The sequence below is a fragment of the Gymnoscopelus microlampas genome, assembly GCF_963454915.1.
Source record: "Gymnoscopelus microlampas genome assembly, chromosome: 3".
Taxonomy (NCBI): Eukaryota; Metazoa; Chordata; class Actinopteri; order Myctophiformes; family Myctophidae; genus Gymnoscopelus; species Gymnoscopelus microlampas.
The window spans coordinates 59,535,509-59,563,017 of record NC_139940.1 but is presented as its reverse complement, the minus strand read 5'-3'; the positions used below and the strand labels follow the sequence as shown (position 1 = coordinate 59,563,017).

At 42.7% G+C, this 27,509-nt stretch overlaps 1 protein-coding gene across 1 annotated transcript in view; it reads right to left on the bottom strand.

Moving 5' to 3' along the window:
- Nucleotides 1–5,038: 5,038 nt before the first annotated feature.
- LOC311042461 (thrombospondin-3a-like) overlaps nt 5,039–27,509 on the bottom strand; it is a 70,649-nt gene continuing 48,178 nt past the window's right edge. The window contains exons 16-23 of the mRNA XM_084053203.1: nt 26,721–26,773; nt 26,427–26,608; nt 22,597–22,775; nt 21,113–21,161; nt 19,439–19,635; nt 15,797–15,969; nt 8,726–8,865; nt 5,039–7,055 (exon numbers count right to left, since the gene is read on the bottom strand). Coding sequence (XP_083909329.1) covers nt 6,994–7,055; nt 8,726–8,865; nt 15,797–15,969; nt 19,439–19,635; nt 21,113–21,161; nt 22,597–22,775; nt 26,427–26,608; nt 26,721–26,773 — 1,035 coding nt within the window. The 3' untranslated portion in view covers nt 5,039–6,993. The remainder of the gene's footprint in view (nt 7,056–8,725; nt 8,866–15,796; nt 15,970–19,438; nt 19,636–21,112; nt 21,162–22,596; nt 22,776–26,426; nt 26,609–26,720; nt 26,774–27,509) is intronic.

The window sequence follows — 27,509 nt, the reverse complement described above, 5'->3', positions numbered from 1 at the left end:
GTCAGATGGGGGTCCGCAGCCAAACACATAATATACATTTGACTGGAACATGGTTTGAGAACCACAACTTTAGAGTGTGTTCTACCAGTCTAGATCGTCTCTGTCGGGCGGAAACCTCCAAAACGTTACTTTACTTTTCTTCAAATTCAAAAGATAGCTAAAGTAGCAGATCTACAAGCTCAAAACGCGTCGCTTCACATCGCGTTTCGGGCTTGTAGATCTGCTACTTCTGATTCGTTTTCTGTGACGCTGTGGTACGATCAGGTAGGACGTTGATTTACGGAAGTCAACGTTCCCCAGCAAAATGTGTTAATATAGCGTCACATTTATTTTAACCACTTTAACCTTTTATACTTTGGCTATTCAAAAATATAGCAGATCTACAAGCTCATAGCGCAGCACAGAGTGCCGCGCAATGAGCTTGTAGATCTGCTATTTTTGAAAAATCGTGAAAATGTGTGCAAACCTTTGAATATATATATTTTTAAAGCAAGCATTTGTAACTCAAATCATTGCTTCTGGGGGTCCCATAGCAAACACATTTTGAGATGGGGGTCCGCGGCCAAATACATATCATTTTGGGGGTCCTTGACATGAAAAAGTTTGAGAACCACTGGTCAGCTTCCATACATTGTAGGGGAGAAAAAAAAGTTCCTTTTGAAGAAAATGGTTTTATTTCTCCCCTCGAGGGGAAAAGCGTTAGAGTGTAGATGACCCCTGTTGTCATGGAGACCTGTTACCATGGTGACTGAAGGTATTAACAGGACTCTGGTTCCTGACCAGACTCTGGTCTGGTCAGTGGGAAGAGTCATTTTTTCCACGTAGATACATGTACTTTGTCAATATTGCAAATTCAAACTTTCATGAGAATAAAGCAACTTCTATATCAGTGGTTCTCAACCTGTGGGTCAGGACCACCAGGTGGGGCCCCACATGATTTTTTTGGGGGGGATCCCAGTGACAATGTAAGGACTTTTAAGACATGTGGGCAGGTACACACTGCAAGACCTTAAAGTGGTCGGGGGGTCATCTGATCGTTAAGCATAACACACTGCAGGAGTTTATTTCTTGAAATCGGCTGTCATAATATCGTTGTGGTCTTCACAACACGATTGATCCCCGACAAGGGCTGACACACTGTAGGATAGTTCACTAGGATGCTATCTCCAGAGTCAGACCCATGCAATACATTTGTGTTTATTCCAATTCATTTTAATCGACGTATCCCGTGATATGCCTCTCTCCCTCTCCCTCTCCCCCGGGCCCTCTCTCTCTCCCCCCTCTCTCGCTCGCTCGTCAAGAGCGCAGAAGCGGCCAGTGCCATGTCTGCTTATTATAAGCGACTTTGGGATTGTTTTTCTGTAAAGTTGCTTGAAAGTGTAGTTGTTTTTTTGGCCTTGTTTTCTAATGTTGTTTGAACCAGTTGTTCGCAAACATTTTCATGGCAAGGGCCCCCAAATTAATAATAATAATTAATTTTCCACAGAGCGCAGACCTCCCCCTTCTGAAAACATGTTGTGCCATAGACCCCCATTCTGTGTGGATTTTGTAAATATCCCCCCCCCCCCCCCCCAAATGTCTTCTTTAAAAATAGCCTATCTACAACGTGGGCTTGTCGATCGTCTATTTTCAAGTATCCAATGTATTTGTATATAGGCTTAAAGTGCTCATAGTCGCTCTTGTTGGGCTTGTTTTCACAAACCTGGTTGCTTATTTCTCTCGCAAAATCTGGCAACACAGACAACGACACACACACACACACACACACACACACACACACACAGAGAGAGAGAGAGCTCTCGCTCTGTCTCTGTCTCTCTCTCTCTCTCTCTCTCTCTCTCTCTCTCTCTCTCTCTCTCTCTGTGTACAATTCCTCTAAAATAAGCAGCCCGCCACCAGGCTCGCTCACTTTATCATTTTGTTTTATAATGTTAACTTATTACAGGACTGGACGGTAATATTGCGGTAGGGACTGTTTGTTGTGGTCAGGTCCAGCGACGCTCCCCATAGCCACTGTGGCTGTAATGTGCTCTCATTGGCTGTAGCGTGCATCTCCAGGCAAGGTGCTCGCAGCCCCGTTCATAGTGTATGATATTGTCTGTTGTCTTGTCCCAGACAGAGATGAATATCTAACAATTTAGATATCTGAAAACGGTCGGAAAGCCGTCGCAGAGCGGAGAATCGCGGCCACATCGGGTCGCAGAGCCTTTCACACACCCAGAGCATTATCTCGCCGATCAAAGGCCGATCTGCGTCAGGTCGGGAGGTTTTGTCGGCGAGCGCCAAAAAATGTCGGCGACAGCAATATCGGACCTAATGTCTTGCAGTGTGTACCTGCCCTAATCTTGTAAGACATGTTTAATTTATCTGCGCGACCGAGTCAAACTAAATGTAATGCCTCAACTCCTACAATTCCAAGTGCTTGTCAGGGTGGGGGTCCCCAGTTCACAATATGATCCTTTTGGGCGGTCCCCAGTTCAAATATGATCATATGGGGGGTCGCAGCATAAAAAGGTTGAGAACCCATGTTACTATATGGTACTGAGTTGGACAGCGAGAGACAAAAGCAATAATTTAAAAAAACTGATATTTTATAATATCATTGTCAATTTGTAACTCTGAGAGTTGCATTTGTACTGTCTTGTTTGTTAACCCATTCCGGGACCGCATCTGTGTGTCATTTTTAGATTTCTTTGGCTATTCAAAAATAGCAGATCTACAAGCTCATAGCGCACACACCAAGTGCAGCGCTGAAAATGTGTGCAAATCTTTGAATATGTATTTTTTAAAGCAAACATTTTAATTCAAATCTTTTCTTCTGTGGATTCTACAAATGTCTTCTAAATCCTAACAGTTTATTTTTGTTTAAACTTATGTTGCTATAATATTATTTTTGCGTGGGGACTCGGAAGCTCTGATCATGATTAGAATATAAACCGGATATGAAGCCTCCTCCCCACTTCCGTTTCGTCTTTACAGTCGGGCAAATTTATCCTAATATAAATACAAATCATCTAAGTATATTTAGCTTGCTGCTTAGCAGAAATGGAAATAAAATAATAAAATGTAAAGATATTTTAAAATATATTTTCGTGAACGGAAGTGCCAGCTTCCTCTCTCGGATATAGCATTCAGAGATGGTGGAATAGTTGTCTGGCTACGCAAGACTACTATAATATCAGTGGTTCTCAATCGTTTTCATGTCAAGGACCCCCAACATGTTACGTATTTGGTCGCGGAACCCCATCTCAAAATATGTTGTTCTCAGGTCAATGCATACATTCAAACGAGACAATACATAAATATACACCACAATTAAAACACCTAGCAAAGTACTTCAATTCTATAAAATTCTAAATTTAAAAGAGTCTTTTCTAAATTTAAAAGAAAGCTGGGTGCTCCACACTTGTGGAGCACCCAGCCTGTGTTTGTATAAAACTTCAGTTTTATATATATTTTTTCCTGTACCAATTGTGTCTACTCATTTCTTTGTTTCATCACTTCCAAGCACTTGTTTGTCCTGCCGTATCCTGTATGACTTCTCCCTCCTGATTGGATGAAATTAGTATCCTGACCTGAAAATGTATTTTCTGTTTACTAAAGAGCCGGAACGATGGGGAGACCCCGGTTAATGAACACTCCATAGCAATGATTACTATCTCAATATAGAGCTTTTAACATTTTAAACAGAGAGACCACCAGAGATCACATGTCATTTGTAATGCTTTGGGACTAGAAACACATGGCTCCAGAATGCTGGTGGCCCCTAAGGTTTCAGCATTTCTTCCCGGGGACAGGAAGGTGCGGGATGTGGTGCGGTGTTGTGCTACGCCAATATTGCACTCGTCCCGGCCTCCCGGACCCAGGGGCCTCACTCCAGACCACCCCAGGGGCCTCACACAGAACCAAGGGCCTCAGCCCGGAACCTGCTGTTTCAATGGAACTTTCAGAGACGGGACAGCAGTAATGTTCAGGTAACATCTTTAATACTGACTATTGTATCTAGCGGTAAACACTGAAAACACAGTTTGGACGTATTATCCGTCAATGGCACCCTGGCCAAATGAGAAATTGACGGATTATACGTCAATGGCACTGACTGAGTTAATCATTTCACCCAAAATGTTTATAAATGATGTTATAAACCAAATGTCTGAACCTGCGGTTCCTCTCGTACTGAGCAGGATTACTATTGCAACAACACATCATCAGTAGGGTGAAACTAACCTATTAACATAAAAATAAAAATAACACTGTCTGTCAGTTAAGTAACATAAGAGATTTGAATATGTTTAAATAGGATTAAACATGATTTAGGCCAAATTATGTACTGATTTACTCCAGACTTAGGCCATTTTTTTGGCCTAAGTAAAAAAAAAACATGTGACTTAGACCAAGATAAGTCACACTAGGGAGATAGACCATTATACTAAAAGGGTAGGGAACAGCATGATCCTTTTCAATAGGCTCTATGCACAGCAGCCATATTGGGAATGAATTGCCTTACTTCCTTTACAGGTGTTACCAATAATACTAATTAAGGCTCTTTTCCATTTAGTGTGGCACAGTGGTTGTCTTATTTTCAAGGACCTCCATAACTCTGAGAGTTACTCACCCACCATAAGGGGCCATTTGGGAACCAAAATGGAGTGTTTCTAGTGAGCCAACATGCACGATATCAGCACCCTGACCAGAATGGAACAGAGCCTTCATTAGTATAATTCGTAACACCTGTGAAGGAAGTAAGAAGAGGCCCAATTTCTTTACAATATGGCTGCTATGCATAGAGCCTATTAGGAGATAGGCGATTTTATCAGAGGTGGTCAGTGTCATGAGTAGCTGACTTGGGCAAAATATAATTTTCCTCAAAAAATTACTTAGGCCATTAGTTTAGCAAGGTGACGATACTTTACTGTAGGACAGAAGGTGCCTTACCTATACTTCACTTACAGGTGGAACGTTGAAACAAACAAACAAACAAACAAACAAACAAACAAACAACACACATAAGTAAACAAACAAAAGGTAACAAATGATCCAAATTTATATTTATTTCATTATGTATCATGTTTCAGGATTATACCTCATGAAAAGATGAATAACTCTGAATTGGGAAACCTCAACAAAATGTGCCTTTTATTTAAACAAAAGTTATGAACAAAAACCAACAAGGTACAAAAAAAGAACACATACTGTTAGGTGTCTCATTGTATGATTAAAGGAATATGGCACTGTTTTGGTTTACATTTTGAGACAGTGTTACACGGTACAATTCTCAGTGTTAATTGATCCATTTACACATTTGTAACTCTGGGAGAGTATGAACGTTACATTTGTACACTCCCAGAGTTAAATTAACACCATTTTTGTTTTACTTTGATATGACATGACATGACACACTGTAAGATATATTTAAAATGTTCTTGTTTTCAATGTTAGTGTAAATGAAGCAACACAGGAACATGGAGTTACACTGTACATTATTGACTGTGTTGTAGTTTGGTGTAGACAAAATACAGTATGACATATGAAATACTGAACTGCAACTAATTAGTAGTACTCTTGTTACTGTAATTGAGTTTTTCATGTAGTTGTACCTATTTAATACATTCTAATCGTTCCATATTCACTTATGATATGATATTGATAACACTTTTATATAGACAACTAATAAAAAATAAAATAATACATCCAGAACTTTTAAAAAGGTGCAAAATAAAAGTCTCACTTTCTCCTAAACAGTTTTATTATGATTGTGACACAATCATTGTAATAATCTTGTCTGGTCCTAAATGTAATGTTGTTTACATAGATAGGCTCACAGCAGCCATTATCCAGTTGCTTCTGTGGGAATGTTACTTTTTACGCCGTGGCGCTGCAGGAGGCTAGGTGTCTATAAAGGGTTGGTCTGGGTGTTGTCTGTGTGTGTGTGTGTGTGTGTGTGTGTGTGTGTGTGTGTGTGCGTGTGCGTGTGCGTGTGCGTGTGTGTGTGTGTGTGTGTGTCTGTCTGGAGCGAGTCTCTCAAACCGCTGGACCAAGCATGTCACTGAATAGAAGAGAGATTGGTTGATAAATGTTATGTTCAGGATGTGATTATATCTAACTAAGTAACTGTTGCTCAGAGTAGCCTTCCAAAGAGCTAGGTGTGTACTATTGCTCAATGCAGGGAACCATAATTGCTTTCTCAGAATGCGAAAGCTCAATAGGCTCTACAGTATGCACAGCAGGGATATTGGAAAGAAATTGGGGCTCTTTCTTACTTCCTTCAAAGGTGTTACCAATTATACTAATTAAGGCTGTTCTTAATCTGTTCCATTTAGTGTAGTACAGTGGTTCTCACAGACCAGAAAATACGTTTTTTTTATTTCAAGGACCACCATAACTCAGAGTTACACACCCGTGAGGGGCCATTTGGGACCCCCTCAAGGAACAATGAGGGCCCCTGGACCACACTTTGAGACCCACTGGTGTAGCAGTGTTTCCAGTGAGCCAACATGCACAATATCAGCACCCTGACTCTGTTTGACTAGAGACTATAATTAAAACCTGTGAATGAAGTAAGCAAAAGGCCCAATTTCTTTCTGCTGTGCATAGAGCTTTACAACCACATACAGTCACTAACTGTCACTGTTTTGCTCACACCCACTGTCTCACTCACTCACTCACTCACTCACTCACTCACTCACTCACTCACTCACTCACTCACTCACTCACTCACTCACTCACTCACTCACTCACTCTCACACACACACACACACACACACACACACACACACACACACACACACACACACACACACACACACACTCACACTCACACTCACTCACTCAAGATATTTTGTATGTCTGTATGTTTTGTGTGTGTTTTGTGTTAAATTGTGGTGCGTGTGTGTGTGTGTGTGTGTGTGTGTGTGTGTGTGTGTGTGTGTGTGAGAGAGAGAGAGGGAGGGAAAGAGAGAGAGGGGGTAGCTTTATGCAGGGGACAGTCCACTCTCAGACTTTAATGTGCATCAGAACTTGTTTACGGTGCGTTTTGAAGTCCTCTGGTACTGTGTCTGGGAAAAAGAAAAAAAGCAAACAATCATAATGGTGTGTATACGGCCTGTCATGGCTCGCTGCTCACGTGTCTGTGTAATGGACAGGACTCTGTAGCCAACGCATTCTCACTCCCAAGACGGCAAACGGGTGACGGCTTGGGACGGATTTGACCAAACGTCAAACGTTTGAAGGGACGGGGGAACCCGCGACGGCACAAGTTGACTAGGCACGTGGGTCCATATTGGGAGATATCTCGAACGGCGCTGAGTCGGCTGAAGAGGACTTCGCAACACTCGGCACGGTGACTTGCTCGGCAGTGTCTCTCGTGGCTCAAGTCCGCTTTAGACGGTGCACCGTTTAAAAGAAGAAAAAAAATGCGGAGCCGTCACCCTCTCACGTCTTGGGTTTGAGAACGTCACTTTCGCAATCCTGGAGTGCGGAAGTGACCGGGTCGTCAGATGACCGTCAGGTAGAACCCTGCACGGGCCGAATATGTGGGCCCTAGCCCGGCCCGGGTCTGTGGTGTTTCAGCCCGGCCCGGCCCGTGGCCTGTAGGTAGCGCAATTTTACAACCCGAGCCCGTCCGAAGCCCGAGACCTCTTTATTTATTTATTATTATTAATTCATTATTTTCGAGCGTGAACTGGTGCGCGCCGCGCGCAGCCGGCTGCTGTCTCTCGCTAATATAATGATGATAAAAGCAAACCCACAAGAAGTTAAAGACAGCAGCATCATGATCCTCACCCAGCCAGCAACAACAAAAAAAGATTATGGCCTACCTTTCTTTGAGGTAAACTGTGATGACTAATATTGCAAAAATAGTTCCAATCCAGTGCGTAACACACAAACAAAAACTCCTCATTTTGAGTCACGAGCGCCATGAAGAAAAAGTATAGGCTTCTAATGTGTGTGCTACATGCGTGTGTGTTGTTGTCACGTGACTACCACTAGCAGCGTGCCAGGGTTTTGCGAGAGGCGGATTATGTTACCAGAGTGAAATTATCCGCGCAAATTGTTCGGTGAGCCCGAGCCCGGCCCTAGGCCCGATGATCAAATACAGAAACGGCCCTAGCCCGGCCCGTTTTGGCGGGCTGGATCGGGCCCTGAGCGAGCCCTGGGCGGGCCCCAGCGGGCCTGCAGGGCTCTACCGTCAGGGGACCGCCGTCCCGTCAAACGCTTGGTCACATTTGTCCCAAGAAGTCACTATAGGCCGTTTTGGGAGTGAGAGTGTGTAGCTGGGGTGCAAAGTGTCATTTTAACAGTGTCAAGCTTATTTTATAATCGGGATGACATCGTTGATCGCAATGATTTTGGCCACAATAATTGTCACATGACATTTTTATATTGTCCGATCTCTAGTCTTGGGTAGGGCTCTGGCTAAAATTGCAGAATGTTGTCGGGGATATTTGTCATAATATCTGCCCTGTGCATTTTTTGTGTAGGCCTACTTCTAAAAGACAAACAGAAATCTAAATGTAACATTTATGTTCCAAACATTCTAAAAAAATAATGAATTGAAATTATTTGCATGACAATAATCAACAAAAATATCATGACAGCCCGATGTGTGTGTATGCAGGCGTGCATGCTTGGGTGCATGCGTGCTTGTGTGCGTGTGTGTGTGTGCGTGCAAGCGTGCGTGCAAGCGTGCATGCGTGTGTCTGTGTGTGTGTGCGCGTGTGTGTACCATTGCAGCGGTAGCGCAGGTTGGACCAGATGATGTTCTCCTGGGAGAAGCAGAAGACCCCCAGCCTGCCTCCCCTCATGCTGCTGTCAATCACCACACCTGAGTCTGCCACCATCTCTGTCCCCTCATAGAGCTTCACCCTGAAATACACACGCACACGCAACACACACACACACACACACACACACACACACACGCACACACACACACACACGCACGCACGCACACGCACACGCACACGCACACGCACGCACGCACGCACGCACACACACACACACACACGCACATGCACACGCACACGCACACGCACACGCACACGCACACGCACACACACACCGCAGCAAGTTTATTGCTGAGGAAACAAAACATTTAAAAGCAGAGTGGGCTGTCTACCCCCCCTTAGCAATTATTGTTTGTTGAGACAGACAGTAGGAAAGCTGAGAGGGAGACAGCTTAGGAGAGACATGGAGAGTAGGAAAGCTGAGAGGGAGACAGAGCAGGACAGACAAACCGTATAAGCTGAGCGACAGCGTAGGAGAGACATACAGTAGGAAAGCTGAGAGAGACAGTGTAGGAGAGACATACAGTAGGAAAGCTGAGAGAGACAGTGTAGGAGAGACATACAGTAGGAAAGCTGAGAGAGACAGCGTAGGAGAGACAGCAGAAGGAAAGCTGAGAGAGACAGCGTAGGAGAGACATACAGTAGGAAAGCTGAGAGAGACAGCGTAGGAGAGACATACAGTAGGACAGCTGAGAGAGAGACAGCGTAGGAGAGACATACAGTAGGAAAGCCGAGAGAGAGACAGCGTAGGAGAGACATACAGTAGGACAGCTGAGAGAGAGACAGCATAGGAGAGACATACAGTAGGACAGCTGAGAGAGAGACAGCGTAGGAGAGACATACAGTAGGACAGCTGAGAGAGACAGCGTAGGAGAGACATACAGTAGGACATCTGAGAGAGAGACAGCGTAGGAGAGACATACAGTAGGACAGCTGAGAGAGAGACAGCGTAGGAGAGACATACAGTAGGACAGCTGAGAGAGAGACAGCATAGGAGAGACATACAGTAGGACAGCTGAGAGAGAGACAGCGTAGGAGAGACATACAGTAGGACAGCTGAGAGAGAGACAGCGTAGGAGAGACATACAGTAGGAAAGCTGAGAGAGACAGCGTAGGAGAGACATACAGTAGGACAGCTGAGAGAGAGACATCGTAGGAGAGACATACAGTAGGAAAGCTGAGAGACAGCGTAGGAGAGACATACAGTAGGACAGCTGAGAGAGACAGCGTAGGAGAGACATACAGTAGGAAAGCTGAGAGAGAGACAGCGTAGGAGAGACATACAGTAGGACAGCTGAGAGAGAGACAGCTTAGGAGAGACATACATTAGGAAAGCTGAGAGAGAGACAGCGTAGGAGAGACAGACAGTAGGACAGCTGAGAGAGAGACAGCATAGGAGAGACATACAGTAGGACAGCTGAGAGAGAGACAGCGTAGGAGAGACATACAGTAGGACAGCTGAGAGAGAGACAGCTTAGGAGAGACATACAGTAGGAAAGCTGAGAGAGAGACAGCGTAGGAGAGACAGACAGTAGGAAAGCTGAGAGAGACAGCGTAGGAGAGACATACAGTAGGAAAGCTGAGAGAGAGACAGCGTAGGAGAAACATACAGTAGGAAAGCTGAGAGAGAGAGACAGCGAAGGAGAGACAGACAGTAGGACAGTTGAAAGGAGGCCATTGTAGGAGAGACTAGACTTGCATGTGTCTTAAGCACTCTTCCATTGTCCGGCACAATAACTCAGTCATTTAGGAAAGTTTTTTTTTTTTTGTGTAACAGCATTTCTGTGTTGTTTCAGTTGGTACCTCTCTCTCTCTCTCTCTCTCTCTCTCTCTCTCTCTCTCTCTCTCTCTCTCTCTCTCTCCCCACGGACACACTCTCTTCCTCTCCTCCTTTCTCTCTCTCACCCTTACCCCCCCCCCCCCCTTCCCTTCCCTTCCCCTCCCTCCATCACCACCATGGCTGCTCCACCACAAAGCAACTGTCAGGGTGAAGTCTAGTGAAAAGGCTCCTCTATAGAACATTCCTTCTCTCCACCTCTCTCTCTCTCTCTCTCTCTCTCTCTCTCTCTCTCTCTCTCTCTCTCTCTCTCTCTCTCTCTCTCTCTCTCTCTCTCTCCTCCCCTCTTTCCACCAGCTCCTTTCTCTCCAAAGAAAGATAAGAGAAAAAAAGGGAGCAAAAAGAGGAGATTTGGACATGATGTGGAGACATGCTTTGAAAGCAGGTGGTGCTTTTAAAGACAGAAGGTAAAGTGTCCCTTTCAGAAGAGCAGCCGGCCGTTAGCGAGGACATTAAAGCTTCTGCTCTGAGTGACACACTACAGTTTACAATGTAGGCATTTAGCAGACGCTCTTAACCCTTTGAGACCGGGAACGCGTGTGTCATTTTAAGATTTTCTTTGGCTATTTTTGAAAAATCGTGAAAATGTTTGCAAATCTTTCAATATATATACATTTTTTTAAGCGAACATTTTTAACTCAAATCTTTGCTTCCGGGGGGTCCCTGGAACAACATAATTTGAGATGGGGGACAGACAGACAGACAGACAAAAGTCTGTCTGTCTGTCTGTCTGTCTGTCTGTCTGTCTGTCTGTCTGTCTGTCTCTGCTCCCCCTAACAACTATCCTCCTATAATTCTAGTAACCTCACGGTGGTGGTGGTGGTTGGGTGGTGGTTGGGTGGACTCTTGATCAAACTGCGCATGCGTCGTTGCCAGGTTTCGCGAGAGAAACAAGCAGCAAGGTCTATGAAAACGAGGCCAAACCAAACGAACCCTATAACACCAACATTGGCCCTAAAGCGCTTACAATACGCGGACATGGCAACACCAGGCTGCAACATAGACCCCGCCCACTCTTTCAGTGCACTCTACGGCCGCTCGGATCTACACAGTACACACCAGACTTTTCAAAGCGAGCGTATGCGTTGTGCGTACCGTTTGTTTAGATTCAATTGATTATCAATGACACCGGCTACACGAGGCGCGCGGATACGTGCATCCCCCATACGCAGACTTTTAAAATAGGACTGGATCTAAAAGTGAGCGTGTGTGCGTCAAAAACTCTGCTGTGTTTCGTGTGTGTGTGTGTGTGTGTGTGTGTGTTTGCGACGACGGGGGGGACGGGGGGGGAGTAGCATCGTGCCTCCGTGGTGTGTGTGTGTGGCTGGGGGGGAGATGATCGCCCGTGTGTGTTCGCGACAGGCCACGGGCCGCATGGATGTACCGTGGTGTGTGTGTGTGTGTGTGTGTGTGTGTGTGTGTGTGTGTGTGGGGTGCAATACGTTAGTCCGACAGCGCATTCCTCCGACAGCGCAGTGCTCCGACATTAAACAGTAAACCCGAACCAAACCCGCACCCTAACCCTAACCGCACGCGGATGCCACATAGTCGGAGAAAAGGTCTGTCGGATTAATGCATGCCTCCCGACTGTGTGTGTGTTTGTTTTTGTGCGCGCTCGCGACGGCCGACGGCTCCGCCTGTTATATGCGCGGGTGTGTTCTGTGCCTCCACGACGGGATGTGCATCCGTTTGTGTGTACACACGACTGACTACACCAGTGGTTCTCAAACTTTTGCATGTCAAGGACCCCCAAATTGACACTTATTAGCCCGCGGACCCCCATTTGAAAAGATAAGCCAGGGACCCCAATAAGAGAAGGTTTATACGGCTTTCTAGCAGTGATTCTCAACCATTTTAATGTCAAGTACCCCCAGTTTGACATGTATTAGGCTACGGACCCCCATTTAATGGCATTTATACCTGGGGCCCGAATTTATATTATAAAATCAATGTTAATTTAACTCTGAGAGTGTGCAAATGGAACCAAATGGACACGTTAGGGTCCATTTGGTTCCATTTGTACACTCTCAGAGTTACAGAACCATAAGGGTGCATTTGGTTCCTATCCATCATTTAGCTGGGGACCCCCTGGAACTGCCTCAAGTACCCCTGGGGGTCACCGTACCCCACTTTCAGAACCAATGGACTACACAGTACAAACTCACTTTCGATCCCTGATAAACTCTCTGTTCTCAGCGCATAAGCCAAACTGCACACTTTAGGTGCTCATATTCCCCAACGGGTATGGTCTAGTAACTTATAATTCTAGTCATACCTTGAAAGTGAATCAACGTTCTGATTATTAGCACTTCTACTGTCTACTGCGTTGAATCCCTATTTATTTGATGTAAAGCTTTATTATGTAACTTGTTTTAGTGAATACAATGTTAATATAAGTTGGAGTGGTTGTATTTGGTCTCCCTGCTCTTCTATTGAGACATGTCAAAGGTCATGTCTCACCTAGACACAGGATCTGACACACATTTTGACCTGAGGGTCAATATTAAATGTATCCCCTGAGCAAGCAGGCAGGCTCTATTAGCTCAATGGCAAAAAAAAAAAAAAAAAAAACAGTACTTTCGCAGGAAACCAGGTTCAAACCCGGGATAGAAGAGGAAAGTTATAGTGCAGCCTTAAAGGGATTGTAGGGAACATTAAGCCTAAATTTAAAAAATATGTATATATATATTTTTTGCATTTTCTCCCCTCTATCAGCCACTATATAATGATGCTGGGGTGCTTTCCTTCATTGAAACACAGTCCTCTGTCTGAAATCCGTATTTTCCCTTCTGTTTATGTTCATGTTGTTTATGTCCGGGTCGTAAATTAACGCACGCATGTGCGTGTCCGTGCGCGTCCGTGCCCGTATCAACTTTTTACTTTCGGTTTTAAAACGCTCTCAAACTTCTTTTTTGAGGCACATAATTTACTTTTAAAAAATCGTTTGGATAGAATTTAGTTGTTTAGCTTCATATATGTGGTCAATTTATCATGAAAGAGCCTATTTAAAAATATAAATTCAGAGAACCGTAGGGTCGGGCATTTCCGCGAATTGTATCCGCATAAGGCAACCTATTTTGGGCATGACTCATTTAAAAAGTCCCCCCTGCGTCACCCCCTGGTGGTCGGGGAAAAGAACTGCTGGAGGGGCGGTGTTTGACAACAGTTTTTTTCTTTGATTATGTCTGAACTCCCTACAATGCCTTTAAGACAATTTAACTTATACAACTGGGGTGGTTGTATTTGGTCTCCCTGCTCTTCTATTGAGACATTTAGATCCTGTGTCTAGGTTGGACACAACCTGTTTCTGGTTTGACACCTCTTTCAATTTCTCCCCTGAGCAAGCAGGCAGGCTCTATTAGTTCAGTGGTTAAACCTTCAGCACTTGTACAGCTTTAATTGAGTGACTTTAAAGCTGTACAAGTGCTGGAGGTTCATCAGAATTAACATATTATGTTCATTCTGATTCTGTGTGTTTTTCGTCAGGAAAGCATTTTATAAATGTATTTTATTTTATGATAACATCACAGAAGCAGTTGATTTCGTCTGTCTGTCTGTCTGTCTGTCTGTCTGTCTGTCTGTCTGTGTCTCTCTCTCTCTCTCTCTCTCTCTCTCTCTCTCTCTCTCTCTCTCTCTCTCCAGCTCTTTCCTGTGGATCTGCATATGAACGGGCGAAAGTGAGGTGAATTCTTGCCAGGGATTTCCGTCGGCATGGTAACGGGGACAATAGGGGGAACCAGGGGGTCTTTGGTCCCTCTGTAGAAGTCACAAAGAAGTTTAGCAGGGAAAAATATGCACAAAAAAAAAAAAAGAAAAACGACCAACCACCCAGTCGCCCAACTGCCACCAAGCGGCTTTCTTTTGACTTTGTTGTTTTTGTCACCTTCCTTTCAGGGCTGTGATCATCCCATCCTCACAGCTGCTGTTGATCAAATATCTCTATAGCCTCACTTACTGAGACCTGAAGCCGATTCTACATGTCTCCTAAATCTCAACAGTATTCTGAAAAACGTATGTTTCTATATCAGTGGTGCTCAATCTTTTTCATGTCAAGGACCCCCAAAATTATATGTATTTGGCCACGGACCAGAAGCAAAGATTTGAGTTAAAAATGTTCGCTTTAAATATATATATATTCAAAGATTTGCACACATTTTCACGATTTTTCAAAAATATCAGATCTACAAGCTCATAGTGCGGCACTCGGTGCGCGCTCTAACGCAACTTAGGTATGATCCCTCGACGCTGAAAGAAGGAATGGACGGATGTGACGTCATCCCAAAAAACGTCCCTTCCGTCCATTCCAATATTAGGATTTGTAGAAAAACACTTTTCGGGTTAATTTTTTTATGTGAAAATGAGCCATTTTCAACGGGCGGGCGATAGCAACAAAATGGCCGATCGCGGTAAAAAATGTTGTTCCAGTGGATAGAGGATACCCTCCCCCACCCCCCGGACACTATTTGTTTACATCCGCGTGCACGTCGTGGCTTCTGCGGCTCTCCAAAGATCGTGAAAACAAGGTTAAAAAACGCTGGCAGAAGCTAAATAATTAATGAATTAATACCTGGCAGTGAATGTGTTAAATCGATCTAAATCGTCACCAGTTTGAATCGATTTTAACCCATTAAGACCTGGAACTGTGTCATTTTTTGATTTGAGCTAAAAAGCATTATTTTGCACGTTGGGCTATTCAAAAATAGCAGATCTACAAGCTCATAGCGCGGCACCGAGTGCCGCGCTATGAGCTTGTAGATCTGCTATTTTTGAAAAATCGTGAAAATGTGTGCACATTTTTGAATACATATATTTTTAAAGCGAACATTTTTAACTCAAATCTTTGCTTCTGGTGGTCCCTGGAACAACATATTTTGATGGGGGTCTGCGGCCAAATACATATAATTTTGGGGGTCCTTGACATGAAAAAGATTGAGCAACGCTGATATAGAAACATACGTTTTTCAGAAAACTGTTGAGATTTAGGAGACACGTAGAATCGGCTTCAGGTCTCAATGGGTTAATTGATTTACGATAAATCGTTCCATGCCTAATGCTTACCGATAAAAAAAGACGTCATAAAAAATATGGCCGATATATTGAACAGGCCGATGTTATCTACTTGTGTCTTGTAATTCATGTATTTATGGTGGTCATGCAGTGGGGTGGTGTTTACCTGATGTAGCCCACCTGGGGCCGGTGGGTGAGGTGCCAGCGGTACGAGGTCTTGTCCCTCCAGCCCACGTTGCGAGGATCGGACCACAGCAATGTCACCTCACCAGGAGTGTCCCCTGTGTGCCAAAGCGCGTTCCTCAAATACTCCCCTGGTCCTGTTCCCGACTTCACTGCCTGGACACAGGACACACACGCAAACACGCGCACACGCACGCACACACACACACACACACACACACACACACACACACACACACACACACACACACACACACACACACACACACACACACACACACACACACACACTAGTTTTTTTGGCAATGGTTCCAAAACTGGGGGTCGGGACCCTCAGGGGGATCCCCAAATTATTGTGGGGGTCTCCAGATGATTAGCTTAATGTGGGAGGGTCCCCAGTTCAAATATGATTATTTTGGGGGGTTGCATCCAGAAAAGTTTGGTTACCCTTGTTTTATGGGTCCTATAGGAGGAGGGTCACGTGAGTCTTTGTGTCTGAGGCTAATCTAGTAACCACTGGACTTATCCGTGCCAAATATCTTGTACACACTGTCAGTCAGTAGGCAGTGTGTACAAGAATTATTTGGTATAAACACTATTTTCACATTTAGTGAATATATAATATAAAAATCTCAGCAGGGGCGTCACGGCCATTCACTGTGCGTACGACGCGACACCCTCACTCACATACAGTAGATCCGTGATTTCATACCCCCCACTTTTTGAAAAAAATAAAAAAACAATAATTCATTTTATTTGTTTTGATAATAAATCGGTAAAATCAGGCAAAAATAAGAATTAAAAAACTAGCAAAATCCGCCAAAAAAATGCAACATTTTGAAAATACAAAATGTGTTTACATTTGACACTTCCAAATCTTTTTCACGATTTAAAAAAAATAGCAGATCTACAAGCTCATAGCGCGGCACTCGGTGCCGCGCTATGAGCTTGTATATCTGCTATTTTTGAATAGCCAAAGTGTAAAATAAGGGGTATAGTCCACCGAAAGTCCACCCCCCCCCCCACCTTCTGAGAGCCCGTGACATCCCTGAATCTCAGATCCATTATCTCCATATTTGGGGAGAGTTCCACTGGGAAACCACACTGTTGTTAGACGCTGTCCTGTTTTCTGATTACATGATTAACTCACAGACAAACTACAGAACAACAAACTAAATATCCAGTCAACTTAAGCATAACTTATGGACGGTGTAAAAAAATAATCTAACGCAATGCAATCAAATTGGTATCCTGATCTGGAAGTGTATATTTTTGTTTACTAAAGAACTGGAGAGACAGGGAGATTCTGTTACTGAACAAACACTCTAGCAAGTGTTTGTTAGTTAGTAAATCACAAGTTAGTAAACGTGTGATTAGTACGCTATTTATCACTTATTTTAACAGAATAAATATCACACCCTCTTTAAGCTTAAAGCGGTAACTTTTTATTAATGACTAAAATGTTTTTTTTTCCTATATGTATGGTAGAGTATGTTAATACAATATAACTTATAAATACAATTGGGGTGGTTGTATTTGGTCTCCCTGCTCTTCTATTGAAACATTTAGATCCTGTGTCTAGGTTGGACATGACCTTTGACACGATCCTGTTTCTGCTTTGACACAAATTTTGACCTGAAGGTCAAGATTCAATTTATCCGCAGATCAAGGCAGGCTCCATTAGCTCATGGTAAAAACATGTCAGCACTTGGCTGAACACCCGGGTTAAAATCTTATTTTCTATCAATTACACACCCCATGAAGCTCTTTCACTGGTCACAGAAATATTTGATCCATTATAATGATCCCTTGATCCACCGTGTGGAGACACAAACAGGATCTGTGGTCGATCCCCAGAGGGAAAAAAAATCCCCTGTGAGGTGGCATGCTGAAAACAGCATCTTTTGTCAAAAATGCACGTCTTTTCCACCTCCCCAACTGAGCACAGAACATTATATACATTATGATCGCTTGTCAGACGGTTGGTAAATACAAAGGGGATCACTGTTCGTAGTGCAGAGGAAAAAAAAACTTAACCGGGACTATCACTTCCTTTGCTAGAGCACGTTGAAACCACTGTGTCTCGTCGAATCCAGGACAAAACAAATTAACTCAAGATCATTTATAGGAAACCAATAAACAGGAAGGGTGCACGATGCGGTGCGGGTCACATGCGCGCGTTTTTTATTAATAATTAATGAAACTACTATAAAACAACAGTAACAACACACCAGCCTCCAGTGGTGGAAAAGCTCACATTGCTTTGCGCTTGTAGATCTGCTATTTTCAAATGGCCAATATAGGGCTTAAGTGGTTACTGTATTGTTTTGTAATAATAATAGAAATCTTCAAAGTAACTAGTAAATAAAGTTTTCAAATAATTGTAGTGGAGTAAAAGTACAATATTTACCTCTGAGATATAGTGGAGTAGAAGTAAAAGTATTAGAAATTGGAAATACTCGAGTCAAGTGCAAATACCTCAAAATTGTACTTAAGTACAGTTCTTGAGTACGTGTACTTAAAAATGTATGCCAAAATCCATTTGAAAAAATTGCTTTTCACTGTTCTCAGGTCAAATATTGATATGCAATTAAAATGCGATTAATTGCGATTCATTAATTACAAAGCCTCTAATTAATTAGATTCATTTTTTTAATGGAGTCCCAGCCCTATTTATAAGACGATTAAAGAATGAAAACTCGTCCAAACTCGGCGACGGCAGGCTGCGCCGTGGCAGAATTCGACGAGTTAGCGCGTCCATGGCAGTAAAAGAGTTAAAGGTAGGGTAAGTGATATTTTTGGGTTAAAACAAAAAGTATTTTGTTAAAAGGTTAAAGCACTATATTATGATAGTAATCATTGCTATAGAGTGTTTGTTTAGTAACAGGAGTCTCCCCGTCTCTCCAGCTCTTTAATAAACAGAAAATTCATTTTCCGGTAGGTGTCAAAATCTCAGCCAATCAGGAGAAAGTACCAATTTTTAAGCTTCATTTTTATAGTATTCCAGTTCCAATTTTGCCTGCTCATTTCTTAGTGTCATCACTTCCAATTCCACTTGTTTAATCTATATCCTGATTGAGTTCTCTATCCTGATTGGATAAAATTGGAAATGAAACTGAAACTGAAACGAAAATGCATTTTCTGTTTATTAACCCATTGATACCTGGAACGCATCTGTGTCACTTTAGATGTCTTTGGCTATTCAAAAATAGCAGATATACAAGCTCATAGCGCAGCACCGAGTGCCGCGCTATGAGCTTGTAGATCTGCTATTTTTGAAAAATTGTGATTTTTTTGTTGTTTTTTTTCAAAAAATTGTTAGGATTTAGAAAACATTTTTAAGAATGGGCTCAGGTCTTAATGGGTTAAAGAGCTGGAGAGACAAGGAGACTCCTTTAACTGAACAAACACTCTATAGCAATGAGTACTATCAGAATATAGAGCTATTTAACACTTATTTTAACCAAAGAAAATCACTTACCCTACCTTTAAGTACGTTTTTACTTTTACTCAAGTACATTTAAAAAAAAAATCACTTGTAACAGAGTATTTCTACATTGCAGTATTGATACTTTTACTTAAGTAAAAAATGTGAATACTTTTTCCACCACTGCAAATAAGTCACCTTCAGCTGTAGGCCGGGTTGAGCCATGGCTCTGAAAGGGGTAGACTGCCAGTACGTCTGCTCGGTCTGCTTCCACATCACCACGTAGAAACTGGACGAGTCCTGGTACCCGAAGATGAAGCCGGCGTAGTCGTCGTCAGTCACCGTGTTCACATGGAAAGTCCCCTCAAAGTCCACGCCGTTAAATGCCGTGTAGCCTTGAGGAAAATGATACGTTTACACTTTAAAGCAGTATGGTTCTCAAGGTAAGGGTCCCTAGCAAAATGTGTTACCATGGCTATTTAACCCATTAAGAACTGGAACTGTGTCATTTTTAGATTTGAGCTAAAAAGCATTATTTTACACTTTGGGCTATTCAAAAATAGCAGATCTACAAGCTCATAGCGCGGCACCGAGTGCCGCGCTATGAGCTTGTAGATCTGAAAATGTGTGCAAATCTTTGAATATATATATTTTTAAAGCGAACATTTTTAACTCAAATCTTTGCTTCTGGGGGGTCCCTGGAACAAGATATTTTGATGGGGGTCCGCGACCAAATACATATAATTTTGGGGGAAAAAGACATGACAGCAGATATACAAGCAGATATACAAGCTCATAGCGCGGCACCGAGTGCCGCGCTATGAGCTTGTAGATCCGCTATTTTTTTTTTTTATCGTGAAAATGAGTGTGAATCTTTGAAGCTATATTTAAAATATATATATATATATTTAAAAAAATATATATATATATATATATATATTTAAAGATTTGCACAAATTTACATACAAAAACTAAAAATAGCAGATCTACAAGCTATGAGCTTGTATATCTGCTATTTTTGAATAGCCAAAGAAATCTAAAAATAAATGACATATACTTTCCCGGCTAAATGAGTTTTTAAAAAAAAGCAATTTAAGCTACAACTAGGCTAAGTTTGAACTTAGTGTGAGGTGGTGCAACTGGCCCCAGGCCACCCCCATAACTCTGAGAGTACAATAACTATCAATCATTTAGCTAGGGACCCCCTTGGATCCCCCCCAAGGGCCTCTGGAGGGGAGCCAGAGGCCCTGGTTGCCCCAGGTACGATTCCAGGCCAGGCCAGCAAATGTGTCGATGAAATTAAATTTGTCCCTGAGCAAGACTCCTAATTGCTCACAGGCCCTCATTGGAAACAAGACCGCAAGGACTTTCATGAACAGACCTGTTAAAGGAATTATCCTTATCCTAGCTTGTAGATCTGCTATTTTTGAAAAATCTAGAACATTTTTGCAAATCTTTGAATATATGTATTCAAAGATTTTTAACTCAAATCTTTGCTTCTGGGGGATTCTACAAAATGTGTAGAATCCCCCAGAAGAAAAGATTTGAGTTAAAAAAGAAAAAACATATGTTGCTATAATATCAGTAGTCAAGGACCACCCAAAATGATATGTATTTGGCCATGGACCCCCATCTCAAAATATTTTGTTCCAGGGATCCCCCAGAAGTTGTAACAGAGTTAAACATGTTCGCTTTAAAAAATATACATGTTCAAAGATTTGCACACATGTTGAAAAAAATAGCAGATCTACAAGCTCATAGCGCGGCACCGAGTGCCGCGCTATGAGCTTGTATATCTGCTATTTTTGAATAGAAATCTTAAAATGACACAGATGCGTTCCCGGTGCCTTCAAACCTAAAATGTGTACTCACCTACAGCTAAACCAGGATCACTGTTCATGGTCTGGACTATCTCCATACCCTGTGAAGACAAACTTCAGTTGATGTCACTTAACTAAGTAACTGAAGACATATTATGGGGACAAGGCTTCTCAAGGCTGCTTTATACTTGTATAGGCAGTGGTGTAAAGTCACTAACTAGGTACATCTACTGAAATACTGTACTCAAAGTACAATTTTGAGGATTTTTTACCGGGTTGAAAAACCTGGTCAACATCTACACTCGCTAGTCCTGACTTTCTTTGCTAATTTATAGTGCAGTTTTTGTGCATTTCAGGCCATTTTCATGCGTTGTACTTTAACAAACTCCTCCTAGGCGAATTGTCGGATCCGCCTCAAATTTGCTCAGACTTCACAAAAGACGTTAACGATGAAAGGTTATCAAAAGCTTGAGTTTTCGTAAAACGGCGTGACCGTGGCGAATCGTCCAACAACGCCAAACAGGTAGTGAACATAGCCAAACTACAATTCCTATTGGCTGGCCTTTAAACAGCCATAACTTCGGTTCGCAGTATGCTACCGAGTACAAATTTGGTATGTGGACTAAGACCACCAATAGGGACGAGCTGTAATTTGTGAAGCCCCGCCCCCTCTGTCTTCCTATTGGCTGGCCTTTAAACAGCCATAACTCAAGTTTGCAGCATGCCACCGAGTACAAATTTGGTAAGTGGACTTACACCACCAATAGGGACAATCTGTCATTTCTGAAGACCCGCCCCCTTTGTGTTCCTATTGGCTGGGCTTTAAACAGCCATAACTCCGGTTCCCAGCATCGAAAACCAACAAAACTTTCTAGGGACACTTTGACGGCCAATAGGGACAGGCTGAATTTGCTTAAGCAATTTAGCCTAACTTTTCAGCTGATTGCCATACAGGCTTGTATCGTAGACAGAGCGCCGAGGGCCCGGTCATCGCTGCTTTCAGCTTTAATCTATGTTATCTTTGTAATTAAAATATTCAGACATGACATTATACTTGTGTACATGTCGCCCCACATTTATATTTAGAGGAAAGTTACATAGTGCAGCTTTGATGTGATTAAGAGGCAGTGGTGTAAAATAACTAAGTACATGTACTCAAGTACAGTACTTAAGTACAATTTGGAGATACTATTACTTGACTGGAGTATTTCCAATGTTCAGTACTTTTACTTTACTCCGCTACATCTCAGAGGCAAACATTGCACTTTTACTCCACTACAATGATTTGAGAACTTTAGTTACTAGTTCATTTGTAGATTTTTATTATTATTACAAAACATACATTAACCACTTTATCCCTATTTTTGGCCATTTGAAAATAGCCGAACTATAAGCTCACAATGCGTCGCATCGCGACGTATTGAGCTTGTAGATCTGCAATGGCTTATAGATCTGTAACGGAGTATTTACACATTGCAGTATTGATAACAAACATTTGAGTACTTTTCCCACCACTGTTAAGAGGTCAAATGTCACCTGGTTGAGCACCACCCAGTTGGGGTCGATCTGGGCGTCTCCCTCGGGGTCCAGGATGACCGTCTGGAAGGCCCTGAAGTCCGTCAGCGTGACCTCGGCGCTCTCGGGACACGCGTCATATGCGTCCATGACGGCGTCGTTGTCAAAGTCGTTCTCACACACGTCACCCACACCGTTACCTGGGGACGACATGTTCACACACATCAGTATGATGAGAACTCATTCAACCTATACAGTAGGAGTGTGACATCACATAAAACAAAAATAATGGCAGCGTTTGAAAAAAAAAAACAAAAAAAAACAGTGGGTACTGCTTTTCCTACAGTAAAGAGGAGAGGAAACAAAGAGGAGAGATAGGCTCTATGCACAGCAGCCATATTATCACTTCCTTCACAGGTGTTACCAGTGATACTAATGAAGGCTCTGTTCCATTTAGTGTAGCACAGTAGTTCTCAGATTTTTGAATTTCAGATTTCCACGACCCCCATAACTCTCAGAGTTACACACCCGTAAAGGGTCATTTGGGAGTGTTTCCAGTGAACCAACATGCACAATATCAGCACCCTGACTCTGTGTCTGACCAGAATGGAACAGAGCCTTCATTAGTATCATTGATAACACCTGTGAATGTCTTACAATATGGCTGCTGTGACAGCAGCCATATGCTGTGCAGAGGGCCTATTGTGCCATTTAGACCTGAGGCCAATTTCAAAAACGCTTTTCTGAAAAACAAACAAATGAATAATAATTATGCTGCCATACAGTATATTGTCTCATGTCCAAAACTGTTACTGTTTCAGGATTCAAATTCAAAAACAGCAAAAGTAGCCGATGTGTCTGCCCGACAACAGTGACATAGCAACAACTAAAATGACACAGAGGAGTTCCCAGCTTGAACGATATAACAACGTTACAAGGTTTAACGAGTCTAAATGGGTTAAATGGTTCTAATAGCCACTGGTCAAAAGCTCTTCCTGAGCCTTGGGCCTGGGCTTTGAGAGCCCTCAAACACCTACCTGCCGGTAGTAAGACACATTAAGATTTCTTTGGCTACTCAAAAAAATAGCAGATATACAAGCTCATAGCGCTGCTTTAAGCTTGTAGATCTGCAATTTAGTTTTTAAATCGTGGAAGATTTGTGCAAATCCTTGAATATATTTTATGTTTTAAAGCAAACATTTTTAAAGGTAGGGTAAGTGATTTTCTTTGGTTAAAATAATTGTTAAATAGCTCTATTATTCTGATAGTACTCATTGCTATAGAGTGTTTGTTCAGTAAAAGGAGTCTCCTTGTCTCTCCAGCTCTTTATAAAACAGAAAATGCATTTTCGTTTCAGTTTCATTTCCAATTGTATCCAATCAGGATAGAGAACTCAATCAGGATATAGATTAAACAAGTGAAATCGGAAGTGATGACCCTAAGAAATGTGCAAGCAAAATTGGAACTGGAACACTATAAAAACTAGAAAAAGTGTTCCTCGGAGCACAGGTCTCCGCCAGGTCAGGTAGGTTATTGTGGGGCAGCAATGTTCGGAATTCGGCAATCAGGATGTAATATGAAAAATCGCACGGAACCATCTTGACCACTTATAGAGATAATGGGTACCGATTTGCATGATGTTTAGTAGTAATATAAAAAAGAAAACGGTTGCAAAAGTTGGCCTCAAGGTGGCGCTATAATAGGGCAATGTTAAAATGGTGGCATTTGTTCCTCAACATAGTGCGAATGTGCGGCCAAAGTTTCACGGAAATTGCATGCTGTGTTCATGATTTGAGGCATTTTGTTCAAAACGGAGCACTCCTGCAAACTTTGGAAGGCAATTTTAGTCAATCAGGAAGGAATATGAAAAATCTGAAAAAAACATTTTGTTTAATGACTATAGAGATACTGTGTACCAATTTGCGTGCTGTTTGGACAAAATCTGTAGGAGTACTGTCAAGAAATGTGTTTTGCACCAATCGGCCTCCTGGTGGCGCTATAACAGGCCCCTGTGAAAAAATTGGGGCAGAGGTTCTGCTCTGGTATCCAGGGAGTGTGTGTGCACAGTTTCGCTGCGAGCAAGCCAACGGTGCCGGAGATTAGCTGTACACAGACAGATCGAATGACGGACACGGACGGACGGACACACGGACGGACAGGGGGTAAAACATACTCTCTCGCCATGCCTTTCGGCCTGGCGGAGACAATGAAGCTTAAAAAGGGGTACTTTCTCCTGATTCGCTGAGATTTTGACACCTACCGGAAAATGTATTTTCTGTTTATTAAAGAGCTGGAGAGACGGGGAGACTCCTGTTACTGAACAAACACTCTATAGCAATGATTACTATCAGAATATAGTGCTTTTAACAAATCCTTTTAACAAAATACTTTTTGTTTTAACCAAAAAATAACACTTACCCTACCTTTAACGCCGATCTGTACTTCTGGGGGTCCCATTTGCAAGTAACTAGTATTTTTCATAGGCTAATATACACTTTATATAGCTAATATGCCCGTGTTGCCTTCATTATAAGGCTTAAATATTGTTTGCGGCTCCAGACATATTGTGTATGATTTTTTTGGGTCGAAACTGTTTCTTTAAACATCTAGGGTTGCCGACCCCTGTCCTAGTCAAAGATGTTATGCAAGCTTGCAGTTTTTTCAGTATGGTCTGGAGCAGTCTGGACTCCCACACAACATCAGGTGGGTACTGGCAGCCATGACTACCAACAGTAAATGATAAAATTGCAAGTGGCAAAGGGGTCCAAGCACAGACAAAGATGATTATGAGACCATGATGAAGTGGAAGATGATGGCAATCAGCAGATGAAGAAGAAACAAGAAACCAAAATCCAATTTGGTTGTTTCACAGTGAGATTTGAACAAGCAACCAATATGAATGACATCACTCATCTCCGGGCATACAGTATTTTTGACGCACGCATGCACGCATTGCGTTACTGTAACGGAATACTTCTTTTGGTTAATTGAGTAACCTAATGCGTTAGTTTAGCAATTTAGAGTACTCGGTTACTTAGTTACCTTTTCCAAAATAATGGTGCTACTTTGTTACATGTAAGACCTATATTTCCCTGGTCTTTCTGTTGACACAAAGGAAAAGGAAAATCCATCCGACGCATTTGCACTGTTTCCTGATATGAATAAGCTTGTCTCTGTCAACGGAGGCTTGCATGGATGTTACATGAAAATCGGTGACCGATGGCACCGATAACACGCTCCTACTTGATGTCAATTAATCTCTGCTTCAGTTCACACCGACACAGTCACAGTGCCCTGTTCTTGGGGCGGGATTGTCGGGACAGGAGTCAGGAAGTAAAACAAACCAATCGTCTTGATTCTTCATTTTTTTTAAATACGTTGATACTAATATTTTGACCAATCAATCACTATTTGTTTTCAACTGACTAGCGCTGATCTTTGTCGCTACCAGTGCCTATTGGCCAGCTGCTGCACCATGACAGACAGGCCAATCATACGGCAGGCCACCGGGGATTGTCCCGCCCCTCAATCTGGGCCTGGCTGTGGGAGAGACAGGCAGTAGGACAGCTGGCTATTCAAAAACAGCAGATTCACAAGCTCACAGCGCGTCACTTCGAGACGCATTGCGAGCTTGTGCATCTGCTGTCTTTTATATTGAAAATGTGTATTTTTTTTAAACATAAATCTTTTCTTCCGGCGGTCCCTGAAACAATACATTTTCAGATGGGGGTCCACGACCAAATACCAATTTGGGGGTCCTTGACATGAAAAAGTTTGATAAACAATTGGCATAGGAGAGACAGACAGGAACGCTGAGACACAGACAGCGTAGGAGAGACAGACAGTGTTACCGTCGGAGTCTTTCTGGTTGGGGTTGGTGATCAGGCGACAGTTGTCTCGGTCGTCTGGGACGCCGTCGTTGTCGTCGTCATAGTCACAGTCATCGCCCAGGCCGTCGTTGTCAGAGTCCAGCTGGGAGCTGTTGGGATGGTCTGGACAGTTGTCCCTGCTGTCCTGGTGTCCGTCCCCATCACTGAGGACAGGAGGACAGGACAGGGAAGCACGTCATTCACTGTGTGTGTGTGTGTGTGTGTGTGTGTGTGTGTGTGTGTGTGTGTGTGTGTGTGTGTGTGTGTGTGACATACGTGTCCTGGTTAGTGTCACATACGTCTCCCACAAGGTCGTTGTCGATATCAGTCTGTAGCGAAAAGAACACATTGGACATGTTAACCAATAACCACACTAAATAATAAACTGATGATAATTTCACTGATTCAGTCACATTCCTTGAGCACAACATTCTAGGGTTAGACACCAAAACCACCTTTCAGAATCAAATGGGGGGAAAAAACAACAACTTTTGTACCATGTTTAGGGTGAAACGATATTTTTTGTTCATGGGTTAGGTTCATATATTATATAGTTAATGACTAGTGAGTGAAATGTATATAAAAATGTAGATAAAAAATGTTCTACTGTGCCTAAACTTAATGCTGTTTGCACAAAAATCTTTACCATTGACTTGCAATGTTAATTTTCACACATGAGTAGTTCACTCTTCAATGTAAGTGAACGGGGCCGCCGTGTGCACAGGTTTTCTGTGCCTAGCGCATATAGATATCAATACACATAGAACTGCACTGACTGCTGCTGCTCATTTCAACTGGTGAGCTTCACTTTCTATGCCTGTTATGTATATGCTTATCTCTCAAGAACCAATTCTGCTCTGCGTTTGAATCTGTCGGTAGCCGTGTTGACAACCCGTGCACATTGGCTACAAGTGGTCGTGCCATCAGATCAGGAAGCAGGCCGCGCTTTACCCAATCAAATGTAGTGGCCGGGATTTACGTGTGGGCCGTTCGTTCCCCACAGGAAACAAACCGAAACTCATTTAACAATAGCGTCCTCGAAGCCGACAAAACCACGGAAAGTTA